This window comes from Nothoprocta perdicaria, unplaced genomic scaffold (genome assembly GCF_003342845.1).
Source record: "Nothoprocta perdicaria isolate Ctin4 unplaced genomic scaffold, notPer1 scaffold_68, whole genome shotgun sequence".
Classification (NCBI taxonomy): Eukaryota; Metazoa; Chordata; class Aves; order Tinamiformes; family Tinamidae; genus Nothoprocta; species Nothoprocta perdicaria.
Genome location: NW_020455954.1, coordinates 2446116 through 2467467, shown reverse-complemented (window position 1 = coordinate 2467467; position 21352 = coordinate 2446116). Strand labels below are relative to the sequence as shown.

At 46.6% G+C, this 21352-nt stretch overlaps 1 protein-coding gene across 1 annotated transcript; it reads right to left on the bottom strand.

Moving 5' to 3' along the window:
- Positions 1 to 630: 630 nt before the first annotated feature.
- Positions 631 to 21043, bottom strand: ATP1A1 (ATPase Na+/K+ transporting subunit alpha 1). The gene is made up of 22 exons (XM_026050340.1): positions 20942 to 21043; positions 19710 to 19769; positions 18496 to 18699; positions 18022 to 18135; positions 17337 to 17471; positions 17030 to 17147; positions 15685 to 15953; positions 14434 to 14632; positions 12960 to 13069; positions 11647 to 11781; positions 10853 to 11045; positions 10178 to 10353; positions 9501 to 9637; positions 7538 to 7688; positions 6665 to 6833; positions 6184 to 6338; positions 5768 to 5891; positions 4844 to 4989; positions 4592 to 4722; positions 3952 to 4053; positions 2825 to 2916; positions 631 to 2048 (listed from the first exon to the last, which is right to left on the bottom strand). The coding sequence occupies exons 1-22, from the start codon at positions 20969 to 20971 to the stop codon at positions 2020 to 2022; spliced, it is 2979 nt and encodes a 992-aa protein (XP_025906125.1). The 5' UTR covers positions 20972 to 21043; the 3' UTR covers positions 631 to 2019.
- Positions 21044 to 21352: the final 309 nt, after the last annotated feature.

Sequence of the window (21352 nt, the reverse complement as noted above, 5' to 3'; positions counted from 1 at the left end):
GAACAGACTCCTGGATTTTTCCACAGCACGTTGATTTCACAAGTTAATTGCAGCAGGAAGTCTTCTCAGGCCCTCAGAAAGTTCAAGCGAGCGTCACTTCTGGGTACAGCAAGTGTAACTTCTTCTGCGTGGTTCTCTAACCCAGTGAAGTTCATCCCATCTCTTTCCTTCCCCCTTCTAGCACAACTCATCTTCCCCTCCCAGGCGGGATGATCTCAACCCCAGTTGCATTAAAACATCTTTTAACATGGGTAGACTCAGACAAGTGGAGCACTTTATTTTTTTTAATTCCTCCAGCTAGGGGTTCCGCATTACAGAGTGTCCGAGACAGTTTACAGAGGTCCCACCCTCAACCTCTCACTACACCCCTCCCTGCCTCCGGGTTGGACTGCTAGAGCTGTTCGCAAGTCAGCATTGTACAGGAGAGCGGGGAAAGGTCTGTAAAATTACCTGGCTTTAAAATAATTCTTAAAAAAAAAAAAAAAAAAAAATAAAACTGAAATAAAAGTATCCTCAGCTTTAAATGCGAGGAAAGCAATCAAAAAAGTAGCTAACTAAATATTGTTTCAGCACACGTCTGAAAACCAGTCACTAGTTGATCTCGTATATGGTCTTCTAAAAAAAAAAAAAAAAAAAAGAGAGGGATGACAACAGTTTTAGCTGCAGATCCTTTCAGCATTCAGGTTTGAAGTGATGCTCTACAGAGGTAGGAGCATATCAAAGAAGAGCAAAGACAGGCAGTTCAAGAAGAGGACCGAGGGCCTGGAGTACCTTCAGTTTTAACAGCACAAGCCCTCTGAGGTGCTGGGTGCTCTTGCAATAAAGTTAAGTTTTACTTAAAGCTTTCCTCAGTCAAGCATACAAGTGAGCACTTTAAAACAAAAACCCAGACTAAATCCTTTGCGTTCAGCCCCAGGGCCCTGGCACCACGCTCACCAAAGCCCGGGCCATGGCCAAGGGGAGAGGCCTCACTGCAGCCCTGAGCCTCGCTGCTGGGTGAGCGACAAGCTTGAGAGATGTCAGCCCCCTGCCCCGCTGTCCCTGCCCCTTCTTTATTCTGTCTGCCCTGGCAGGGTATGGTACAGAGCTGAGATCAGACAACTCCAAGAACAAAGCAAAGGAAAGCAAGAGGAGGGAAACTGTGGAGAGTGGGAGAGAGAGCCTGTGCTGTCCTGCAAGCTGCTGTCCAGCTGTGAGGCAAGGGCAGCAGGACAGAGGCAACACTCTGCTGAACAGGCTCTGAAAGAGGGGTGCACGCAAGGACATTTGCTAAGCAGAGGCTAGTGTTTCCTAAACAGCCACAAATGTTATAATTTCAGGACTTGAAGGACGAGGTTTGGATCCAAGGGATGGTGCCAGCAAGGGGGCTGCGGCCTCTTAGAGCAGCCACAAGCTCTCATCTCTGCAAAGAAGACTTTGCAGAAGGCAGTCAAGAAACAGGGTTATAGAGGCTCGAGGCTTCCTGGACTTCGGGCTCTGCAACATACGTTGTTTGTCCTGCAAAGCAGGATGCACAAAGCCCTTTCAGAAATGCATGTGCTGCTGTCTAAGTCAAGCAGCTCTGCCTCTCTCTGCTGGAGCTGGGAAGCCAAGTTCTAACCTGTGTGGCCATTCTCATGCCTGGATGACAGTTGGGCCTTCTACTTGGCTTCCCCACTGTCCTGAACAGAGTTTTGCCTTGAGAAAACAGCTGCCTAGGACTGTGTAGGGGCATCCTCTTACAATCCATCTTTATTTGTAAAAATCCACATATAAAATCTTCGGCTTCTTTCCTTTTACAAAAACAAAAAGGCACATAAAAACTACTCAAAGCTCTCGTCCCCATGGACTGATGGTCAGACACTCCCTCCCCCCTCCCCCTTGCTTTCTCCTCCAGTCCATGCGTCTTCATGTTTCCTTCAAGGCTCAGCTCCTTCCTGCCCAGGCACAAGTCTGCGCTCGCAAAGATGAAGTAGGCACACAGGGGAGACGGTGGAGAGGTGGCGGTGGGCTGTGCGTGGAATGTTTTACAATTGCTTTTTAGTAGTAAGTCTCTTTTTCCACCCAACCTGAAGGAGAAGCAAAAAGAGCAAGATTAGTCTTACACGACTGCCCGGGTGTGAAGGTCACGAGTGCTCCTTTTAGGCTCTGACACTAGCATGTATGTTAAGTGCCAAGTTAAGCGTCCGGTTGCGCAATGGAAAATCTTGCCTAACTGTTGATGCTCCACAGCTTTCAGGCCCTGTTCTGGCTTTCTTGAACTACCCAAGCACTAATCCATCTTTTCTACCTAGTTTGGCATACTGGTACTTTCCCATGCTGCGGGAGAAGGCACGAAGGTGACAGAGGATGTCGTGAATTTGAACCACCTCCAATGCTGGGGCCACACTAGCAAGTCTCTGCGGAGGGAAGAGGACTGTCCTGCAGCTCACTGCATTCCCAACCAGCTCAACTGGGCAAGGAAAAAGCGCACACACACACAAAAATCCAGCACAAGACTAAGCATGCTGAACATTTTCCAACATCTGTTTCACATGTCAGATGAAGAGCAGACATGACAGACAGCACAGTTAGCAGCACTGCTCCTTTTCCAAGTTTAATCCCGCCTGCTTTTAATTATACTCACTCCAGCAAAGCCAGCAGGATTCCTAAAGCAACAGCACTTAACCCTACAGCTGCTCTCTAAAATCCCGCTCAAGGGCTGAACAAGGACAAGGCAAAGAGACATCCTATATTGCTGCAGCGTGCAGCACTGTGAGGCCTTAGGCTTGGTCAGCGTCTCTAGAGACGACGACCACAGGAAGGACCAGGGAAGGAAAGGGGCAGCCTTTAAGCGTGTTCTTACCGCCAGGGTTGCGTCTGATGATCAGCTTTCTGATTTCGTCGTACAGGAATATGAGGAGGGAGTAGGGGAAGGCACAAAACCACCAGGTCGGCCTGTTTGAGAGAGAGCACTCAGTGAGAACAGAGACACAGCCTTACAGAACCACTCTGCCTAACAGAGCTTGGTCCATGGCAGAGCATGCAGCTTTTGGAAGCCAAGCTAGTCCCAGCTTGCCGGGGGCCAACTCCCCTAAGCCTGTGGCTCTGCCGAGAATCTCATGAACCAGCAATTACCACAAGTTTTCTTTGTCATCAGTTCATCCGCTCTCAGATTATAATCCCAGCAACAGGTACGTTGTAGCACCTTTGACCAGCTCAGCGCCTGCACCTCCCTGCTGTTAATCTAGCAACATTTCCTCTAAGCACACGAAATCCCTGTGCCCACAGCACTGCTCCTTTGAGTCGCGCTCGCTTCCTCCCGTGACTTAGGCATGCTAACATATAGGCGCTGTAGGCACTGGGCGGCCGCCAGGGTTCTTGCTGGAGAACACTCACTCCCTTCTGAATGCAAGCACACATGTGCTAGCACGTTTGGCCATGAGAATTTTGTGGAGCTTAAGCCATTAAAAATTTGCTCCAGGTGAAACATCTTGCCATGAAACGCTGCACCACTGTTGGTGATGCTCAGTGCTCCCAGCTGCTGGGCAAGTTCCCATGCATCCCTGGTCATTCGAGGAGATGCAGCATCTTCCCAAAACACTCCACAGCCCATGCTAGTTCTTTGGGGAGCAGAAAGAGCCACAAGATATTTTCACCAGTTCTCCAGACAAACTGTCTATATTTTAGACCATTTCAACTGTTTTCATTATAGTCTCATAAAAATGACCCAAACCCCCCCCCACAAGCACAACGGCAGCTGCAAAGCACAGCTGAGGTGATGCTGCTCAGGTTTAGTGGGAACACTGAACTCTTTGCAAGCATTTACAAGCAGCAAAGCAGATCCCTGACATGCCAGAATACAGCAAGCTCAGTCACTTCCTCTAGCTTGAGATCTTCTGGTTTAAACCTAGGTTATCTACCTTTACCTGCCTGCCCACCCAAGCACTACCATATGGTTCTGCTACACAAAAATACAAAACCACAACTTACTTGAGGGGATACATCCTTAGAGCAACATCCATCCCAGGACAGTAGGAGAGGAAGGCAGCTAGAGCAGTCTCCTCAAAGAGACCAAATATTAAAATCTTGTTCCTAGGAGGAGAAAGAGGAAAGCAGTCAGGGACAGAGCACTTTCATGGACGATTTCTCCTACAAATGACCTAGCCACCCCACAGCAGTGACTGGAGGCAGACATTCCCACCCAGCCCAGCAGCACACCTGGCTGAGGCTATCAGCCCAAACTGGGGGCACAGTGTCAAAGTGTCTCTAGAGAGGCAGATAAGGCAGTTAACCACCAGGTCAGGTAGCCACCTCCTGCATCACAAGTTTAGAAGGCTGGGATTAATGCCACCAGATCTCTGGAGACCTCAGCTCTCTGCTTGCTGCACAAAGCTGCTGTGCTGGAGTATCTATCTCCCAGCCACAGGCATTTGAGGTGGGCCAGGCCCAAAGACCCCCCAGGAGATCAGCCCTTGGCTTTGTCCCAGCCTGACAGACTGCAGTAAATACTATGAAAGAGACACCTAGTCTTTTATCCACTAGCAAGGCAGGGGTGAAGAACTGCAATGCCACGTGTCGTAGAAAACACGGGGCCCCTGTATCTCAACCCTCCAAGGACAGCCTTACTTACTTCATCCCCTGCTGGAAGACGGAGTTCCTTCGGGTCTTACAAATGATCAAGTCTGCCCACTGCACAACCACAATGCTGACAAAGAAGGCTGTGTGGCAAGTGAATTCCACAATCTTCCTCTGCTCATAGGTCTAGGGAGCAGACAAATGGAAGAGTGTTAGCTCTGACGGACTGCCTTCCCTCTCTTGTGCTCACATTAAGCCCGACAGACAGGCCAGCACTCTGGCTGGCCAGCTCTGCCTTGAGACCTACCCACTGCTGCCCATAGCTGTCTTCCACGTCGTTAATCCATCGGTCATCCCACTGAACTCTGATCCCTAGCAAGCCAGACGGCCAGAACCCATTCTCTGCCATAATTACAAAGTAGGTGAAGAAACCTCCAAGGGCCTGGATCATACCTGATGACATGAGAAAGGGGGAATAAAATGGATAAAGCTACTGCACGACGTAGTCATAAGAGACAAGCAGTTTGTTAGAAACTCCAGCCACAGCATAAGTACCTCCCCGGGGGACTCTGTCCCCCAAGAAGCAGCTGTAGAAACAGTCCTCATTAAGATCAAGCCCAACTGCAGACCTTTTGCTCAGCAGCTCCTTCTCCCAACTTTATACAGAGTTACCTATGTTCTGCCCTGCACCATGACATCATGGTAACTCAAGGACACCAGATAAAACTCCCTTTGTGTTCTCATTAAGCCTCACCCACCCCCACTCCTTGCAAAATACAGTCAAGAAGGTTCCTAAGCTCTGCTGCAATTAAGCATGAGTTCCCATCCTGTGAACTGGCCACGTCTTTGTAGCTGCCTTTAATCAAGGCTCCTAAGACTGTGTGTTTAGGGATATGCAAGAGAGAATCCTTTACTTCTAATTAAACTAACAATAGGATCTATGTTCTTGCTAAACAAGTCGGAACCAGAGGAGAGCTGGTTGTCAGCCAGCTCTTTACAGCACTAAGCAATTAAACAAAATTACTGTGCAAGCGATTCAGTGCCTCAAGCTGTTGCATGCTACTTGTTGGGGGCAGAACCAAGGCAAGTTCCATAGCCCAAGGTTCTGCTCTACACATCCTGAGCCTCAGCCCAAGCAAAAAATAAGCAGAGCAGTCACTGACCAAGGATGGTGCACAAGCCTCACCACCACCAAGTTTGTATCAGCACCGGGGTGGAGGGAGCAGCTTACCAATCTGCCCATAGGCCATGCTGATCAGCCTTTCATTCACCAGCTTGTCTGTTTTGGGGTTCCTGGGCTGCCTCTTCATGATGTCACTCTCTGCTTGCTCATACGCCAGGGAGATAGCAGGAACCTTTGGGGGTGGCAGGACAGCTGTTAGAACAGTTGCTATTCTCCACCGCACACCGACTTCCCTAGCTCTTGTTTTCAGTCTGAACTGTTCAAAAGCCCCAGCTGCAGGATTCAGAGGACTCCTCTCTCCTTCCCAGCTTGTCCTCAGATAGGACCAAAGAATCCTCTGACTTGGAGAGACCATGAAGCAATCGCTTATTTCAAGTCAGAATACTAGAACATTCGAGCATTTTCCTTCCACCTTTCTTTGCAAGGGGTACCCAGAACATTTCTTGCAGGATGGGAAGACTCACCATGTCAGTGCCCAAGTCAATGCAGAGGATAGTGACCGTTCCCAGGGGAAGGGGTATGTTTGCAATAATGAAGATCAGGAAGGGTGTGATTTCAGGAATGTTACTGGTCAAGGTGTAAGCAATGGACTTCTTCAGGTTATCAAAGATCAGACGACCTGGAACAAGGAAAAAGTGAATACAATTCTTGCTTATGAGCTACTTGGCTGCCTTCTGCTCATAGGTAGCTGTTCCATCCTAGCTCCTAGGTAACTTGTTCCATCATTACCAGTTCAATGGAACAATGCAGGTCCCATAGAAAAGCAAAAGATTCCGAAGAGAGCAGAGAGATGTTCCCCTCCCGTCCCTGGGATTGTTTGTCATGGTGACAAACTCAAATGAAAGAAAGGCTTCTGACATCTCTACATCAGATGGAATCAGTAAGTAGAATTGCTGAAGCACAGTCACACATTTCTGGACACCGTTGCTCTCAAGTTAAACTCACCTTCTTCAACCCCAGTGACGATGGAGGCAAAGTTATCATCCAGCAGAATCATGTCAGCTGCCTGCTTGGAGACATCTGAGCCAGCAATACCCATAGCAACACCAATGTCTGCCTTCTTCAGGGCTGGGGAATCATTTACACCATCACCCGTGACTGCTACAATTGCACCCTAGTCACAAAAAAAGAGGTAGGAAAGACTGAAAAACATGTGCAAGATGTTTTGGACAACAGGTTTCTTCTGTCTTCCAGGAAAGAAGGCAAATACCTACTTCATTTTGCAGTACAGAGACAGTTTTCTCTCTGAAGGCTGGAAATGGGTGCAGGAAGGACAATCAGGCTTGTAAGAGAGTAATGCTGCTCTCTCCAAAATAGATTTTGAATGATTTTTGGCACTGCTGCATCCTTTTCTTTTCTAAGCATCTCCAGAGCATTTAGAGACTAAGTGCATTAGCTTTTTGCAGGAAGTGTTGCAGAAAGCATTGCTGCAACACACCTTTCTGTACCACAGACATAAATAATATTAGCTCTTATAAGACACTGGAGTAAAGGGAGGTTGTAGAGTCTCCCTCCTTGGGGATTTTCCAAATCCGTCTGGATGCCACCCTGTGCATCAGGTGTCCCTGCTGGAGCAGGGGGGTTGGACTACATGATCTCTAGATGTCCCTTCCAACCTCAACCATTCTGTGAGAGCAGCCAGAACTCTGCAAGATACAGCCATGGCTGCCAACAAAGGCCAAAGTCTAGTCTGGCCTTTAATCTCAGGACACCAAGAAGGCTAAACCCTGCCTTTTCAGAAGGCAAGACTGGTTGGTAGTTTACATGCAAGTCAAAGGACTTCTCTAATGCAAAACCTTGGGCTCTCTTCCTCCTTACCTGTCGCTGGCAGCCTTCCACAATTATAAGCTTCTGCTGCGGAGAAGTCCTGGCAAAGACAATTTCTGTATGATGGGTCAAGATGTCATCCAGTTGCTCACTAGTCATGTCTTTCAGATCTGTGCCGTGAATTACACAGGCCTTCGCATCCCTGCGATTGAGACAAGGGGAACACCAGTTAACTTGCACAATTTTAGGTGCATTTACCCCTATTCATCTATGAACTCTCCAGTACTGTAAGGGAGAGAACTAGCTCCTGGCTGCACTTGACCAAAAACTAGTCCAGGCAGCCCCTGCACAGAAGTTTGATGCTCTGAGTTTAAAACAGATAAGCAGCACAAGGAAGAAGGCAACACAACAGTGCTGAGCAACAGACAAAAGCTCCTGAGTGGCCCAATTGTTTCTATGGTTTTAAAGGCATCAGGGCAAAGCCTGTTTCACAGCTCTTGCTCTCCCTGCAAGAAGGGAACATCCGATTCGAATTAGTAAGCTGTCAGCATCAGAGGAGATGCTGTGGTCTTCTGCAGGCAATCCTTTTTGCAAGCAGCTGCTCATCCACACTCGGCTCTCCCTAGAGAGCTCTTGCTGTGTCAGTTCAGTCTCTGTTTTATGCATTTGAGCAACAAAAGCACACAACATTTATATTTAGGCTAGTTTGGTACCCTGCATGCGATGGCCAAATACCACCTCTCTAACACGACATACCATCCCTTGTAGGTCCAATAAATTAATCCTGCAGCTGGTGACATCACACAGTTCAGACAGGGAAATGCCTTCCCCACCCTTACAACCAGCTGCTAAAATGTTCAGTCACAGAGCTCAGTGATCCTCAGCCCACATTAGTAAGTTATAAAATTACCCTCCATAAAAAAGAGGAATTCTGCCACAATATTTGTCTTCTCCAAGCAAGTCAGTCCACAGGGTGTCTCTATCCACAGTTCATAAGCTACATGGCTACCCTCCAGCCCAAACAGAGGCTGGGTCAAGCTAAGCAACGCTGACAGCCCTGCTTATGCCAAACCACATTTTCTTAGGATGTCTCAGTTCTACACGAGGCTATCAGGCACACATTAACCCCTAAGAGGAAAGGAAATCCCATCTTCACATTAAACATCTCAAGATCCAGCCCCAGGATCTGCTCTATTTGTCAACCTGCAAACAGACCCCGAACAGAGTTTGACAGCAGATCACTCTGCTTTGAGTGATCAAGTCTGCAAGCAGTATTTTGGCTCCTTTCTCTAAACAACCTAAAACAGTTAACCCGAGTTGACCCCTTTTTGGCCCATTCAGTTTGCATTCTGACCAACACACTAGTCATTTTCTTTGTGTAAGAATTTTCCCATGAACCTATAAGCAATTCTTAGTAAATAAACTTGACTAAATATATGTTTGGGGGCCAAATGAGACTTAGCCTCTATTTAAAGACTCGAATTCACAAGAGCTTGTGGTTTCAGACTCTGGAAAAGCACTGCTTCAACTGTCCCCAGGCAGCCATCTCCCTCCCCCATGCCTTAAAAAAAAAAAAAACAAGAAAAAAAAAAGCTACTCTTTCCTGCCCTCTACACCGGGCCAACAAATAGAGCTTAAGAGTGACATAAGTCAGTGGGGAAAATGCTCAGCTTGGCAGGGGGGTGTTGTTTTCTTGTCCTAATGTGGGGTCAGAGAGCCATGCAACAGCAAAAGCAAAGAAACTGCTCAACTTTTCTAAGAGGGCCTTATTCCCAACTATTCCCCCTGTGCAAGCGACTGGTATTTACAAACAGCTTCAAGACAGCTTGGCACGTTCTTCTCATAGCCCATAAGACACGTAAGAAGAGCCACAACGTGCTGAGCTAGGCACACGTTCAGCTTTCCATGCCTGGGGAGGGATGCTGCAAGACTGAGCACTTGCTTCTTACTGTCTTGCTAAGTTATCTTCCGTGCCACTCTGGCAGTGGGACCCCCCTTTCTCAGAGCTCAGTACCTTGGGTTGACCTGGCTCACGGGAATGTTGAGGCGAGCAGCGATATCTTCTACGGTCTCGTTGCCTTCCGAGATGATGCCGACGCCCTTGGCGATGGCTTTGGCCGTGATGGGATGGTCTCCAGTCACCATGATAACCTGAAATGCAAACGGGAATCTGCTGTGAAGGCCCTGCCTTTACCACAGAGTTGCACTGCTCTGGAGATTAGGTCCCTACACACGGAGGGCCAGGTGGCTTTTGCTGCAGGAGCTAGCCTGAGGTACAGACAAGATAACCCGCTGCCAGTTTGCAAGGGCTTAAGGTGAGTGGAAGATCCAATTCATTAGCCAACAGGTTTCCAGTTCCAATCTGTGTTTTGCTCATTCCTGCTCAGTCAGTTGTAGGGGACACCTGAGCCAAATCAGATGCTCTGATCAAATCAAATTATCATTGCCCTGTTAGGGCCCTAAGTTTGGCAGCTGACTCATTTTTCAGGATGTAATATCATCTCTGGAATTTAACTCAGGGACATTAAGCCCAAAGCAGTTGTTGAACGCTGAAAAAAAAACCCAGATTTTTAGAAAAGCATCGGATCAATACTTCCCTTTGCTCATGTTTCAGCATTGTCCAGGAAATGTGAAGCCCTTTATACCCACAGATTTAAAAGCACAGCTATTTTCAGCCCCCAAAGAAGCTACCTTGATTCCAGCACTTCTGCATTTGCCAACAGCATCGGGCACAGCAGCACGAGGAGGGTCTATCATAGACATCAGCCCAACAAAGCAGAGTTTCTCCACAGGGAAGTTTACTTCATCTGCATCAAACTGGAAGCCTTCTGGAAACTGATCGTCAGGGAGAAGCAGGTGACAGAAGCCTGCAACACATTTAAAGACCTTTTCACTCAATTCCAAAACACTGAGAGGTAGAGGTGGAGAGCACTGAACACTCACTGCTTCTGCAAACAGCTACACAAGAGTAACAGGCATCAGGAGTTTAGCCAGGGCTGTGCGATCGGAGTCACTCTCCTGCTCGCTCTGATAACTAATGGCCGTTGCCAGGTACTCAGCCACAACTTGGTTCACATGCAGTGGGGCAAATTTAATATGACGTGAGCCCATGGAAAGTGAAGGGCCCAAAAGCTTCATTGTGATCGAGGCAACCCACTTGCTGGGTAAGAAAGGACCCCGCAGGCTGTCTTTTGGATTAAAAGCTGAAGGCAGGACTATTCCTATGTGAATTGTTGAGGTGACCTTGACTCTGCGCCATGGTTACACTGTGGAAACAGGTCACAACCCTACATTTAATCTGCAGGGCTCTACACAGAAGTATGAGGGACAGATCTTTTGTGATTTACTAAGGCTGCTTTTGCTCACCTAATACTCTCTCTCCAAGGCCTCCCAACTCAAGGTAGGCGTTCTGAAAAGCATCTTTTGTTTCCTCGTCCAGTGGTTGCTCTCTGCCATGAATGAGAATGGAGCTGCAGCGATCCAAGATTCTCTCCGGGGCTCCTTTCATCACCAGCAAGTAACGGGATTCTGATGGATTTGCATTCTTGTGGATGGACAGCTAGGGCAGAAGAAATTCAACAGTTTTCTACACATGTGCAGCAAAGTACATGAACAAACACCCAAAGTACATGAATAAATCGTATCAGCACGTAGTGTGTATGTGTGTGTGTGTGTGTGTGACTACAGTGGCTTAGAACAGTTTGCAGCATTCTGCTCTAGTTTTCACATTCACCAGCACTATGAAGACTCCTGCAGTCAGGGACTTACTAAATATTCTTTAACACTATATTCTAACTTCAGGTGTGGCTGGGGCTTTCCTTTATCCATCTTCTGCCTTTAAGATCACTCTTCTGCAAGCAGATTGCCAGATTTGAGCTCTTCTGTTCTCCCCGCAGCCTGACTGCACAGGCAAAAAACATGACCAGTCCTCCTCCTCCTACAGCTGATACTTCTGATACTTCAGTGTCAAGAGAGCTCTGAAACCACTTACACACTGTAAGTGAGCATGACTTGTTACTTGAATTCATAGTCTTGGGGACTTTATAGGTAGTGCTGGCTAGATAAGGTTTTGCAGCCAAAACAAGTTTTGGCGACACTGCATTGTGAATTCACAAAAAAGCTTCAAGTGCTGGCTCTTCTTCAAGAAGGCTCTCACTTACCTGGTACTTGTTGGTGGAGTTAAATGGTATTTCCACCACTTTGGGGTACCTTTCTCTCATCTCCTTGACAGAACCACAGCACAGTTCAATGCATTTTAGAAGTGCTGACTCGGAAGCATCTCCTGCCACAGCCCTCTGAGAAATAATAAGAGGAATGAGCTAGAGCACACAGCTCATGGGCACACCACAAGATCAGACATTTTGAAAGAGTGTATATATACACACATACATATTTATATTTATTCCCATTTGCCCAAATCCAGCTTCAAAATAACAAAAGAGTAGCAGTGAGAAGCAGCAAAAGATACATAATTCTGTTATCTAGCACTGACAACAAATACTGCACTTCAGAACTCCAGGCCTCCCAGTCTGAAAGAACTGTAGTCTTCAAATGCCAAAGTCAACCCCCTTATTAAAGGGCAGTGAAAGCCAGATAATTAGGTACAGTCAGAAAATGAGGCTATAAGGGAATTTTGAAAAGAACTACGATAGGGAATTTCTTAACCACCTGCTCTTCTTTGTGGCAAGGGACATCTTTAAGTGCTCTTCCACCTCAAGATAAATTCAGCTTAGAAAGCATCCAGTAGAAAAGTTTTAACCTGCTTTCTCCAAAGCAAGGTTAACACTGGCAGAGACTGTGGGGGAGAATTCCCAGCCTTGGAAATCTGAACGTTTTTAATGTCCTGCCCAAGTTTCTTCTGCTGCAATCCATTATTCCTCACCGTTCTGTCCCCTCTGCTGGGCAGATGATTTTTTTTCTCTTTGTACTTTAGTTTCAGCCCTGACTAGGTCACAGTTCAGGTGCTGGAACCTGGACTGATCCTACAGAATTTTCACTAGTGCTGAAGCAGAGGAAATTTAAAGGTTAAGATCTGCCAGTGAGAACAGAATGGCTAAAGACAAACAACTCCACAACCTGCTGCTCCCCCACCTCTGGTATTCAATCCTCTCAGCTCCCAAAACTGGGTGTTGCTGCTTTTAAGCATATAAATACCAAAAGGTTAATTCTTGGAAGGGGCAGGCAGTGAAAACTACCTAGGAAAGATTTAATCCCACTACCTCCATCTATCAAACATCCTGCCTGCCAAACAGATTGTAGGCAGTAGCAGACAGTAGGGAGCTTGCTCTGGGAGATGCCCTCCCAGTCCCATCTACTCCGCCCACAGCACGTGGGCTATTAAAGTGCTGGACTGCATGAAAGACCAACAGCAGCACACGCCTGTCCACTCCACAGCTGCTCCTGACACGTGGTGTTCAGCCTCACTAGTACGTGGAGTGGGGAGAAGGAATATGGCAAGTGCCTCCCAACTCACCTTGAGAATAGGCACATTGTCCTGGTTGGCTTGAAACACAGCACGGTTGCAAAGACCCGCAACTCTGGACAAGGCAGACCAAGTGGCTGAACTCTTGTCAAAGGAAGCACCTGACAGCAGGGGAAGAGTGTCATGAAAACAGGCTTAATAGTGAGAAGTCTTCTTTAGCTTACAGGAAAAGGAAACTCACTTAGAGCCTGTTAGCCCACTACTTTTTACCCCTCCCTGCTGCTTTCCAGTTGATTCTTCTGAAGAGTTTCAGGATAAAGTAGCTGCAGAGAAAGAAGATACCTCTGCTTTCAAGATTCCAGATAACAACTGCATCCAGGAGCAGCAGAAGCTAGGCTGACAACACAAAGCAGGAGCAAGTAAATCTGGACAAGTAACATCACTTCAAAGGAAGCAACTCCCAAAGGAATAATGCTTAAATACAGAGAGACCCGACTTCACCCGTGTTGGCTCTTATGCTGCCTTCAAAGGGACATGAATTGAGAAGACAGATAATCGATAAATTAATACACTTCCCATGAAGGAAAAGCCATAGGTTTACTTCTACTGCAGCCGAGAAGAGTATTAGCAAACCAAATCTGAGGGCTTCCATATATTACTTCATATTTTTAGCTTCTTTCTTTCCTCTAAAACCATTAGTACAAAGCACCAATTAAGAACAAAGCAGCTCTCAAAAAAGGTTCCTAAAAGCACGATGCTTTGAGGCAGAGGGAGGAAACAGGAAAAAAAAACCATTACGTTAATAACATAGTACAAGCACAATATTTCTTAAGGTAGGTAACAGAGCTAGAGAAATCCTCAATTTGGCCCACTAAGCTTTATTCTGAAGAGATAAGCACCCCGTGCTCAGCAGAACAGTGTGCTGAGATACCGCATTCTTACCAATATCTGGATGAAACTTCCTGTTAGGTCTTACAGTGGTTTCATTGATTGCTACCACTCCGAACGCAGCCAGCACATTCTGGGAAAATCCCTTTTCTCAAGGGCAGCCAACTATTTCAACATGCAGATTTCAGCATATGCCCAGCAGTTATTATCAGGGTCAATACCTCTCCTCCTTGCACTTTCAAGGCTACGTGTATGACTTAAGATGGGCAAGTCCATTTGGTACATTTTAGCAAAAATAATCAGGTGTTCAAGAAAGGAACAGCAAGTATTTTTACCTACAGGATAAATTACAGGGGCAGACCACTCCCAAGCCCAAATTCCAATGGAGAAATTTGAAGCAAGAGCAGCCTTTGTGGCATTATCAGGATGGTTTCATCAATTAATGTAAAAAACTTTCTACAGGGCACACTAAGTGTTTTAATACTAGTTTTAGATCGTGTTACAAATCCTTGCACTGCAAATGAGACTTGGCCTGGAGAGCTGCAGACAGAGGAGTTCTCAAAAGCACAGGTGTAGTGGAAGGCCCATCATAATCCCTTTATAATGAGATGCCTCAAGGGCAAAGCTATAGTCTTACCGCTCTGGTTCTCTGTAGTATCAGCCTCGTGAATTTGATTGTCAAACCACATGTGTGCAACTGTCATGCGGTTCTGCGTCAGAGTGCCTGTCTTGTCAGAGCAGATGGTTGACGTTGAGCCCAGGGTTTCCACAGCTTCCAGGTTCTTCACCAAGCAGTTCTTACGAGCCATGCGCTTGGCTGTTAGTGTCAGGCATACCTGGAGGCAAGGGAGAAGACAGTGGACTCGACATCCTTGTGCACCAATACACTGCTACCCAACTCACTGCAGACATGGAATGATAAAACTTGTATGTCCTGCAGAGATTCCTTAACTTCTCCACACTCCCCCTTCTCATTGCAAGATAAGCAGCAACACTGTGGTCCAGCTGCTAGGTTTAGATACTCTGCTTCTCCACAAAACCCCCCAGAGCTGGGCACGTTCACAGGCACTGCATCATAAGTGTGATGCTTGCACAAGAGACCCATTTCTCATTGGAGTGAGGTCTGGTTTCACTGCCCCAGAGCTAAGTGGCTTTTAGCTCTGAAGGACTCAATAAGGTCCAGTCTTCTGCTTCTCAGTGCATTAGGAAGGAAACACACCTTAGACTAACATTTTAGCTAGTGCTGCAGGTCTGTAATCACAGACTTTTAAAATAGGTGGAGACAGGCCATGTATAAAGAGGCCCCAAAAGAGCAAGTAGGCAGCTCCAGTACCATTTCAACTCTTCATTCCTCAGCTCAGCTGCTGCTCTACACCCTAGAGCTTCATGATGTCTGTCCCTGTCCTCCACACCCTTCTCTACAGTTGAGCAGGCCTATGTACTTCCACCACTTCTCTGGGAAATTAAACCTGAGAGCTGGACTACAGTGAAACTCACTGGGGGCTCTGCTAATCCTTCTGTGTCTGTGTGTGTGGAGGAAAAACCTTAAACCAACTGTTTTTCTAACAGAAGGGCCTCTCCTTGCTGCGGAAAAAAAAGTAAAGGAAGGCATGCCCAGAACTCCTAGCCTTCCTCCTTTCAGCACTTTGATGCCAAGATCTTTGGTGCAGATCCGCAACTTAGGGACACACCTAAATGAAACAGCTACAAAACCTGTCATCCGCATGGCCTTGGTACCTTATTGACTTAAGCAAGTTTACAAGACCTGGCCTTAGGCATTCAGCACTGTGTGTAAGGTTTACTGCTGAGAACACACCAAGCACGGAGCAATGTTTCTTGAAGAACCACACACAACACCCATGCCACCTTCTCTCCCAGCTTCGCTCACCGTGACAGTTGCAAGCAGTCCCTCGGGCACGTTGGCAACGATGATGCCGATGAGGAAGATTACAGCCTCCAGCCAAGTGTACTCAAGGATGAGTGAGAGGATGGAGAAGCTGATGCCCAGGAAGACAGCTACCCCCGTGATGATGTGGATAAAGTGCTCAATCTCCATGGCAATGGGAGTCTTGCCCCCTTCCAGTCCAGAAGCCAGGCACGCTATACGGCCCATCACAGTGCGGTCCCCAGTGCTAATGACAATGCCACGGGCAGTGCCTGCAAGAGAGACACGCTTTAGAAACCAAAAACCTGGCTTAAAACCTACTGGGTACAAACTAAAACCAGATGCACTAGGGCTCCTTCAGCCCATCCTGGAGTTCAGCAAGCCTCGTCCAAAATACTGGAGGAAGCTGTTTGACTAGGCCAGCATAGCTTTTCTTTACTTTTTAGCTCCAGCTCCTTTTGCTTAAAAGGATAGCACAGGAATCCTGCATAACTATGTTGTATGCCCTCTCCTAGGGAACCGCGAATCCACTTGGTTCAAGTGTCAACTGCACAGAAAGCTAGAGGAAGCCACTCCAAGAAACAGGCAGTGCCCTCTTCCCTTCTTTAATAGGAGGCCCATTTTTTTCCTGTCCACGACTCTTGAGGAGGATCAAGAATATGCCTCATTATTGCAAGGTTGGGAGAGGTCGAAAGAAGGAGAGGGGAAAGAAGAGTAGGAAAAGTTTCAAGTACTACAGATGTGTTAATTTGGGGGTCAGTTTGCTGTTAAGAGAGAAGTTGGTAATGTAAGGAATCAACTTTCACACCATCACTGGCTAGTCACAGCTTGATGCCTTTGTGCATGTGGATCAGATTCCATGGGCTTTGGCACAAGCAGTGCCTTCCACCACACTCCGAGCTGCTACAGAAAGTTCTGCCTGAGATGTTCTGGAGTTCTTGCCTTCTGCAGGAGCTTTGTTACTCTCAATAGCTCTGCCCCATGACTTTGTTTCATTCTTGGTGTCCGTCCTTTAACACTGTTGTATTTAGACAATCAGGTTTGAAGATCCACCACGTAGCTGCCAATATATACCTCATTTACCGCACTCTCCCCAGCATGAGTTGTAAAAGTTACATATCCTCTGAAAAGAGCTAGAAACCAGTTAGTGTTACAGTCTTCTCTGCCCATTGCACAAGCATTGTAGTTGGAATGGACAAAGTCTTTGTTGGGAATGTGTACCTGCTCTTGTACCACAGGACTGGGCTCCCAAATGCTGCACTAAGCATGAAGAGCACTCGTAGTGCTTACCTAAGCTGTTCATTCCCTAGCACTGTTAATACTTCACAAGACTAGGATAATCACATACCTTCCACACAGTTGGTGGAAAAGAAGGCAATGTTCCTGGTCTCCAGAGGGTTCTCATTGGTGAAGTCTGGAGACCTGGTCTGAGGCTCGGATTCCCCAGTGAGAGAGGAGTTGTCTACCTGCACGGAAGAGATTACTGCTTCACACACAAGCAGGCAGATGCTTCAGGGATCAAGGTTAACACTACACACTGCCCACCTTTCTCTTTCACAACTCACTGACAGCATAGAAGACATTCTTTGAAACCAGACTGATTTATCACCCTCCATTATGGCACAAGGTTTTCAGAGGTATGGTCACCACCGTACCTTGCAACCATGAGCAGATATGATCCGAAGGTCAGCTGGAATTCTGTCTCCTCCTTTCACCTCCACCAGATCTCCAACTACAACACCTTCAGCATTTATACTCATCTTCTCGCCATTTCTGACTACAAGAGCTTGCTGAAAAGATAGTAGAAAGAACCTACGTCAAAATCAAACTCCTAGGAAGGTGCATGAAACCTCTGAATCCCTTAAAATAACAGCTATAGGGTTCTAGAGAGTTTCTACTTCCACCTCAGATAGGTATGTGATTTAGGAAAAATAGCTGGGTTTTGACACTACAGTTCCTGGTTGCCAGGATGCAAGTAAGATGGTTAAGTGTGATACTGGCCCTCTTTAGGAAGAAATTTGGGCTTTAAGGATTACTGATCACACAAATTACTCTACAGACTATCCAGGGAGGGGTCTACAACTGTTAATAAACCTGCAGAACTGCCCTGGGCTAGCAGCACGGCCACTGGAAGCGTAATTGGAGTTGTTAATGCTCAACATTAAGAGCAAGCTACCCACACTGGCATCACGGCACAAGAGAATATTGTCTGCTAAAGACCAACACATACCTTTGCCATCAAGGCAGGCCTTTTTCAATTGAAACTCATGCTTAAACCAGGTAAAAGCCCCAAGTGCTGAGCTACAGCTCAGCAGGACAAGCAAATGAGTTGTTTCATACCTGAGGCACCATGTTCTTGAAGGACTCCATGATTTTGGAACTTTTTGCTTCTTGGTAGTAAGAGAAACAGCCAGTGACTATAACCACAGCTGACAACACAATGCCGAGGTACAGCTACAAAGAACAGAAGAGAGAGACTGAGAACACGATCTGTCTGAAAGGCCTGGAGTTTCTCTAGATCAGTTGCTTAGTGATTAAGTGCCCCAATACAAAGTGTGAAAGTACTTGCAAACTCTGTACATTTTGTACACAAAGGCTGCCCACAAGCTAGTGCCGTCAACACAACGTATGAAGGAAGTCAGCTGTTTCTTTCATTACATGGAAGCTCTCCAAGACATGTTAAGCTCACCCACAAAATTTCCCGTGCTTATGGGAAAAGCTTCTGGACTGAACGCTTGGAGGAAGTCAATCTTCTAGGAGCCAAAAATGGGCTGCTGAGCCTGCCTTTGAGGTAAGGCAGACGTTTTTACTTACATTATCATTATTGGCCTCCTCTCCCGTTGCACTTTGTATGCCGTAAGCCAGAAAGCACAGAACAGCACCAATCCACAGCAGGAGTGAGAATCCCCCAAAGAGCTGCCGACAGAACTTGACCCATTCCGGAGTGGTTGGTGGTGGGGTGAGGGCGTTCGGGCCGTCACGGGCCAAAATCTCAGCTGCACGTGCAGTTGTCAAACCCTAGGAGGGAGGTGAAAAGAGAGGTTCCCTTCAGGGACATTGTACTGACGCTGACATTGCACTGACCAGAGAAGGTAGTTGCGAACTTCGAAAGTAGTTGAAGTTTTGCATCTTCAGCTCAAAAATGCAAGAGTCCTGTCACAGCAACAGGGAGATTGTAATAGGGAATGGAAGTCTGCACAGTGGCCAGGGCTCTGCAGCACAATTACAAAATGCAAAAGCTTGATTCTAAAAGAGGAGCTAGCAGATGTGGAGCGGTCTGCAGCCCCTGGGACTACAAACACTGAGGAAAGGCAAGATGAGTTGGCTACAGCAGCAGACTTCCAAGCTCTGAGAAGCTCAGTCCAAACTATAGGACAAGTGAAAGCCGGGGGCCATGAAGATGACAGTTGGCTTGCTATGAAGTTGAGCTTTTAGAAGCCATAGTCTTTGACAGAAGGATGCAGGTCTCTACGCTGCTAGAGAGTAAGAACACACTTGCTGCTGCCATATGTAAACAGGTTAAAAATAAATAAACAAATATAAAGCAAGTGAGCACAGGCACGATACAGTGCTGCTGTACTGGATTTCAAGGCTAGCTAAAGCATCTGTTTGCTTTTTTTTAGAAAAGGAATAAAATTTTAACTGCCATTTTGTCTCTGGACACGTGCTAGCACACTAGACTCTTTGCAACAGGAGACAAATGTTTGCCTTTATTAAAAGCTTCAAGGGTGGGGGGTGGGGAGGAAAATCTAAGAATCAACTTGACCTTGGAACAACCCAGATGCAGATAACAGTGACTTTGTTTCCAACAAAGTCATGGAAGTTTAACAGCCAGGCTACATAGTGGAAAGAGACAGAAGTATTTGTGAGCTCATCTATTTTCCCACAGCCTGGGAAACTTAACTGGAGAAGTTGAGATTCAAAAAAAAATAAAAGACCACCCAGCTCTCCCCTTCATAAAACACTAAGCTGAAGCTGGTCCCTTTTCAGACCAGGACAAAGCAGAAGGGAAAATCAAGTCTACCTACCCGACTCAAGTCTGTTCCATATTTACGGTGAAGTTCATCAAGGCTCAGCTTGTGGTCATCCTGAAAAGTAAAAAAGAATAACACTGGGTAGAAGGTAACAGTCTCTGTGAATAGGTCATCAAGAGCCCAGTGATTTGTCTCCCTTTCCCACCCACTCCCCCCATCAGTAACAGCTCCATGAGATAACCAGACTCTAGCTTATCTTCTCTCCAAAGAGAATCTCTATCTCAGCAACTCAAGGCAGACTTATTATCACTATTCTTACGGCTATTTGGAGACAACAGCTTTCTCACAACCCCCAACTACAGCTCCGTGCAGTCTTCCCCCCACACAGATTCCGGGATTTTCAGGGAGGGAGGCGCCAGGAAAGAACGCAGGAGTGTACAGAGGCTTAGCCCTGCAATTTCAGACATGCTTCCAGTAACACCACCAGCTTAAGCAGTGTTTCTCCCCCTAAAGAGGCTCCTTTTTATAGCCAGGTTATTTTTCAGCACAAACAGGCTTCCTATTGGTGCAGAGCATCGCCCTGCATAAACATTTGGGCTGGAGGGAGCAGACACTTTAAGCTAGTGTTGCTAATAAACAGAAAACCTGACCTTGGAGCAAGTTGCAATTTTCCCCCTCCCCAGCAAGTGAAAAAAGTGAGAACGCAGCTCAAAATCCTCAGCAGCAGCAACAAGAGCTTATCATCTTCAAGGAGAGCTGATCTAAGCTGGATACTGCTCTCACATGGATGTACAGCATCATCCCACTCTTCAGACAGGGAGGGACATCTCTTCACAGCATCTTATGTGCTTAGAAGGAATACAACTGCTACTGAGCTCTCCCTGAGGAGAGGCTAACAGCAAATGGAGCTGTACAGGGAGTGAGAACAGCAGCCTCATCCACACAGCAGCACAATCAAGCCTGGACTGCTGCTATCTGGACAGCCCTGGCGTGGAAATGCATCGACACTTTGCTATGTGTAACACAGGCAATCGGCTGCTTGAGTTTTATGTCAAGTGCCTTTCAAGAAGTGGTGTTTTCAGGGCCTCCTGCGCGCTCATCGTGATGCTAAAATACTTGCAGGATGTCTGGCTGGGAAACACAGGGTATCAGAAGCAAGGCCACTGCCTTGCAAGCCACCATGCTGTCACCTCAGCAGCTCTTCCCTCCAAATGTTGTGATGCACAGGGCTTTAAAGGATGGGAACAGTCTTAAAACTGCTCCTTTTCCCTGCCTCAGGCTCTTACCATTGAAACTTCCTTTTTCAACTCATCCATGTCCCTCTCCTTCTTTTTCTTCTTCGTGCCATGCTCTGATGTAGCAGTAGGCTCATACTTGTCTCTTCCAGCCTTTTTTTAAAAAAAAAAAAAGAAAAAACATAATATATAAGAAACACCTACAGTCCACCTCTGCAGCAGTAAATGTCAACTGGGCGTATGAGACATAAATGTCAATTGTATACATAACTGTGTATTGTGCAGGCCAGGCAAAATGATTACGGTTTAAATAAAATTATGTCACTTAAATTAAAAAAAAAAAAAAAAAAGCTAGTAAACAGACAACTCTGTTCAGCAGCACCCATGATGCACATATTACAGCCAGGCAATGTACAATATCAGAGAGGAGGAAATTAAATTATATATTCTTCAATCAACTTT